At 31.3% G+C, this 5,940-nt stretch overlaps 1 protein-coding gene across 2 annotated transcripts in view; it reads right to left on the reverse strand.

Annotated features, from left to right (window-relative positions):
- Nucleotides 1–1,050: 1,050 nt before the first annotated feature.
- The window catches only part of LOC106461680 (steroid receptor RNA activator 1-like), a 13,743-nt gene continuing 8,853 nt past the window's right edge, over nt 1,051–5,940 (reverse strand). The window contains exons 5-7 of one of the 2 annotated variants that reach the window (XM_022388696.1): nt 5,006–5,076; nt 3,544–3,757; nt 1,051–3,378 (exon numbers count right to left, since the gene is read on the reverse strand). In XM_022388696.1, coding sequence (XP_022244404.1) covers nt 3,299–3,378; nt 3,544–3,757; nt 5,006–5,076 — 365 coding nt within the window. In that variant the 3' untranslated portion in view covers nt 1,051–3,298. Of the gene's footprint in view, nt 3,379–3,535; nt 3,758–5,005; nt 5,077–5,940 lie in introns of both variants that reach the window. The other variant, XM_022388695.1, reaches the window with a different exon arrangement.

A 5,940-nucleotide genomic window follows, 5' to 3' on the forward strand; every position in this document is an offset into this window, starting at 1 on the left:
TACTCTTTTACCAACGAATAGTGGGATTGACCGTCACATTATAACGCCCCCACGGCTGAAAGGGCGAGCATGTTTGGTGTGACGGGGAATCGAACCCACGACCCGCAGATTGCGAGTCGAACGCCCTAACCACCTGGCCATGCCGGGCCAATATATATATATGTATAGAGGTTTTATAGTTTAACAAATTTGATGAAGCCACAAAAACAGACAAACAAACAAATGGGAAAACGAAAAAGCACTTGAAACACTGGCTTTGCATAGAATTTTTCATAAGCTTTTAGCACTGCTGAAAGTAAAAAAAAAAATTTTTTTATTCACATATAAATACATCTTAGAACATGAAAATGTTTAAAAAAATCAAGTAATATCGCAATATTTTGCAAATAAATGACCTTTAAAGAGCTTCAGATGAAAAAAAAAGGTTATTTCTTTACCATTTAATATCCTTATACCTTCATTAAGGATCACACCTGCAAGCAAAGGTCAGTTATAGTTGGTCACTTATTTGAAAAATCTTTATAATAAAACACCCCTGTTTATCACATTTGCTTTGAATACAGGGAATAATAGTTTCTGTTCATCAATGAAATATTTGTTTTTCAATTCACCCAGAATCTGCTTTATGGAAGATAAGTCATACACAAGAAATGTTTCATAAACAGTTTCCAAAAAATTGCTTACTACTTGTGGCAGCGTGTTTTAACAAGGAGAATATTTTTATCACACAATCTGCTATCCTTCTTTGATTGGTTGGAGGTAACAAATTCCTGAAAAAACATGATCCATTTCTGAGCAGTGCTTAAAACTTAGTATAACCTGTTACCGATCGGCAGACATGAGAAAATTTAACGTACATTGGTTAATTTTGTTGCCAAAATAAGGTTTCTGAAACAAAGCTTTGTTAATATGCCTGGTGTATGCTGGGCTTCTTAAATAGTCTTGTTCTAGAAATAGGAACTTGGTTCTGTTCTGATGTTTAATATATGTTGTATTTTTTTATTATATATCTATTACATATTGTCTTGCATTGCTGGCTTAGTATATGGATTCACCTAAATCCCCCAAGCTTTATGAATCTACCGAGATATTATTGGGTTTACGGCCACAAATGTTATTAACAGTGACGGTACTCAACTTTATAATATTTAAAAGTAGAAGAGCATACCTGATTATATATACCCATTATTAGGTTGAGTTTTAGTTTTGATCCAAGTAGGTAGCTTACTCTGATAGGAAGTTAATATGAATATATTTTTTCCTAATTTTTCAGAATGATACCTTTGTATTATCATGTCTAAACTCTCTCGTGAAGCACGTTCTTTGTTTTATTTAAATTTAACTGCAGTGTTAGTTAACACCTTCCTACAATTGTAAGCAGGACTAAAACAGCACAGACATAAGATCAACTATCAAAAATATCAAAACAAGAAAACTACCCAACTAGAGTTTTATAAGTTAAGCAAACAAAACAGTATCAAAAGTATTTACAAAGTTTCAAAAACAATTTTTTTAAAATTCTCTCTGTATTTTTTGAAGAACAGAAGCAAAAAGTGTCACCAACAAATAAAACAACAACAACAATCATTCCAACAAAATTAAACAATAATTTGTGTCATTACCAATGGTAATCTAACCAAGTAGAAAATTATTTTTCTTATCTGTATCAATTTTATGTCTGTTAACATCAGCATGAAATTATAGTGAAGAACACATACTTTGTTCAGAAATGTAAATTTTTATAATTCCCCGTGAATATAAAGTATCTGTTTATCTAACTTAATTTTCTGTAGTTCTAATAATGTTTAAAAGATTACCCAAATTGGAAGATAAGTGGATATTGCATCAATATAGATAAACAGTAAGGATAACAAAACATTAATATTTAAATGTTAAACTTAATGAATTGTTTGTAAAGAAAAAGTGACAAGTTCACAGTTCTACCTAAAATCATGAGATTGTTCAATTGTTGAAATTAATCTATTAATTGTAAGGAAAACATGACAAATTCAGGGTTGTACCCAAATCCATGAGATTGTTCAATTGTTGAAATTAATTAATTAATCATAAATAAAACATGACAAATTCAGAGTTCTACCTAAAGCCATGAGCCTTAAAATATTCTTTCTTACTGAGAACTGAACTGATATCATACAGTAGATGATTATAGCTGGCATTTCCTGTAAATGAAAAGAATTATATATATTTCTGATCGTGCACAAAAGAAGCAGGTGTTCACCAATGATCATCAGCTACAACACTTTAATACAGAAAATGTTTGTTTTCTAAACAATTTCATCATAAGTCAAACAGTCTTGATTAAAGAATTTCTCCTTTATACCAGACAAGAGTCTATAGCTCAGTTTTTCAATCAAATCAAGATTATAACAGATTCATTGAGTATTATTTCAAAATCACAAACAGAATAAATATGTCACAAATATCAATATTATTCTTGACCAGAGGATCTCAAACAATGGGACAGACTTCCCTAGTACGTGTACCAAAGGAAGGGGGAAGTGGCCACTGCACGTCGATATTTTAAAGAAAAGTTGAGTGATTTGTAAAAAAAATAGAAAAGAAAACTTTACAATAACTATAAACCTCTAATAACCATGGTTCTAATGTCTGCAGGCAAGCTGCTATCAGTTCTTTACAAATTTATCCTTTCTCATCAATGAGCATAACTGTTTTTCTTAGATAAGAACTTATCAAGCCATAAAGATGTTAATTTCAGAAACAAATTAATAATTCTGAGCCTTATAAAACTCCCTAATCATTACAAACAGAATCGTTTGCAACTGTGTCATTCAAAGTTTTATTGACCTGGCTAAACACAAACATTTGGTTGAAATCAGAGACTACTACGAGGCACAGTTATATTTCTGAAACTAGTTAATATCAGATATCCTCTTTAAGTTCATAAGCAGGTAAAAAAATATACCATCTGGATTTTAGGCACACCAATTGAAAATAATAATTTATTTTTATTGAAGTCTCCAGGTAATAATATTACTTTTCTATGCTAATTCTTATTTAGTCATCTAAATTCGACAAAAAAAAAGCTTGAAAACTCTGCACATGAGAGCTTGTAGTTTGGAGGTCCATGATGGAGAAACAAAGTGAAAAATACTTTGTTACGTCAACAAAGAGATGTGTTCAACAGTCACATTACATTTCCAATAGTCTTATATATAAAAATGATGAAGAAAACAAAGAAACTGACATCATAAGATCCTTATATATGAATCTCATATGATAGCACAAGAGATTTTCAGAGATTTAATTTAGCTGTATTTTAATTAACTACAGGATCTCCTGAAGTACCTTTCATTAATTCTTCCACGACATTTTCTTCAACACTCTTCAGTTGTTCCAAAAGTGTTGAAGAAACTGCTGTTCAACAACTGAAGAGTGTTGAAGAAACTGCTGTGGAACAACTGAGGAGTGTTGAAGAAACTGCTGTAGAACAACTGAAGAGTGTTGAAGAAAATGTCGTGGAACAACTGAAGAGTGTTGAAGAAAATGTCGTCAGTTGTTCCACAGCAGTTTCTTCAACACTTTTCAGTTGTTCCACAGCAGTTTCTTCAACACTTTTCAGTTGTTCCACAGCAGTTTCTTCAACACTCTTCAGTTGTTCTACTGGATTTGCTTCTTGTTCTTTAAGAGATTTTTCTTCCCGATTCCCTTCAGTGTTAGAAGATACTTTTTGTGCTTCATGAATTAAGTGCTTAACACCAACCATCCAATGACTGACCTAGAAAAAAAGAAAAACGAGCTTCCGTCTCTTAAAATGCACTGTAGATCATACAACTGTTGGGTAAACTGTAAATTTTCTTTACACAATTCTCGTTAATGAAATACTGTAGGAAACAAGAAACTGAACATTCTCTCTTACATGACGAACGATCATTGTCTTAAGTTACAACAACCTCTTCTATGTTGTCGAGCCAAGGTTATGAAGGTGGTAATGCATTCTTTAAAAAAAACAAAAAAAACCTAACTTAGAGGAAAGATCTGAAACAACCCAGGGTTATCGAAAAGAAAAATCATTTCTAAAAATTGGACAAATTCTGAGGAGAAGCTGAAACAACAGATAGATCAAGATGTTGCCTATCATGAACTCTCAATGAAATTACCAGTTCACTTTATAAGCAATCATATCTTGTACACAGTATTCTGGATATACATAACTGTTACCTGTCGATGATTTAGTATAGTACTTAGTGGTGAGAAAGGTATATGAAAAACACATTTTCACTCTACATACAAACTCTGATCACTTCTTCCCTTGTTCTAAAGAGAAGGATGGAGATTTTTACACGCTCAGTTTAGTTTTAATGACTGTATCTACTAACATTTACTAGAAATTCAATACATTTTTTATCAGTGGCAGACCACTCCAATTTTTAAATTTTAGACAATTTTTTTTTAACATTGTCTATTTCAGTTTCATTTCTTGTGATGAAATCCTGAATAAATTTTCAACTAATGGTGGGAATGACATCCATTTGAAGACTTATTTATGCATTTTTGTTTTAGAAAAACATGTATATATATATATATATATGTATATGTATAAAACAAAAATCTTTCATACTCAGTATTAATTTTACAGAATAGGTGTGGAAAACCAAACCATTAAGTAAATATTGTACAAGTTACTTGTTTATGAGTTCATTGTAATACCACACAATTAAAAACTTGTTTTCTTTTTTGAGTATTTAGGTAAAAATGTTAATTTTTTAAAATTACATAAAAAACCTACAAATAAATCTAAGGTACAATACTGAACACGTATGAAAATTATAGCCTACACGTGTTTCTTTTGAGACACACTGTGCTTATATATTAAGAGTAAAAAGTACAAAATCTGACATTTTAAAGATAAATATTCCACTTTTGTACTTCAAAACATTTTAAATACTCGTAGAACAATCAATGACAAAGCTACTAAAATAATTTTTTTTTCAATGTTGAATAATGATTTTTTTTTTATACTTACCTCTCCAACATGGTCTACCATTAAGTTAAGATGAATTTTGAGAGCTGATTGAAAATCCTCTTCTTTTAGATCTTAAAAGCAGAGAAGCAGCATTTTCAATTATAACAAATTAAATTTACTGTCAGGAAAGATAGTCCAACAAGATAAATCCTTAAAAAGTTACTAAATTGAAATTTTTGACAGAGAAATCTTTTTTGTTTAATAAGAAATTCAAATATTTAAAGAACGGCTCACAAGTTATTTCAACAGCAAAGCCTAACAACATCATATTATAAACACATGTATACTTCGCCTCATGTTCGCCAAATGATTAAAACTACTTTTGGGTGGTTTCATATGTTTTTCTGTTTAATAATGTATCACATATTTTTAATACAGATACTAAAACTAAATAATTCATACACACTGGAATTTATGACATACCAACCTTAGTAAATCAAAGCCTTACACGAGCGCTTACTCCAGAAAATATCAAGAAAGGTTTTCAAGTTTCCGGCATATATCCTTTTGACTGTCACATTTTTTCAGATGATGATTTTCTACCCAGCGACATAACAGATCCCCCCTTGCCAAATGAAGTATCAACAGAAAACTTGGAGACATCATCTACTAGTGAAGACATACTAATGAATAGTCCTCCTACCAACAGGAAAACATCAGACCCACTGAAGACTCCAGAGATGATAAGACCTTTCAGGAAGGCATCCCCACGAAAGACCAAAATAACCAGGAAAAAACTATATTTGGCTATTTTGACCTCTACACCCGAAAAAAAACAACTCCAGCTTGAAAAAGATGACAGAGATAAAAAGAAAACGAAAGAGAGTGATCACAAAAAAGGTGCTAGCGCTGGTAATAAAGGCAAGAAAAAAAGCAAAAAATCGGATGGAAGAAACTGAGTGTCTTCTATGTGGAGACCTGTTTAGTAATTCTGT

This window comes from Limulus polyphemus, unplaced genomic scaffold (assembly GCF_000517525.1).
Source record: "Limulus polyphemus unplaced genomic scaffold, Limulus_polyphemus-2.1.2 Scaffold1010, whole genome shotgun sequence".
In the NCBI taxonomy this organism is placed as follows: Eukaryota; Metazoa; Arthropoda; class Merostomata; order Xiphosura; family Limulidae; genus Limulus; species Limulus polyphemus.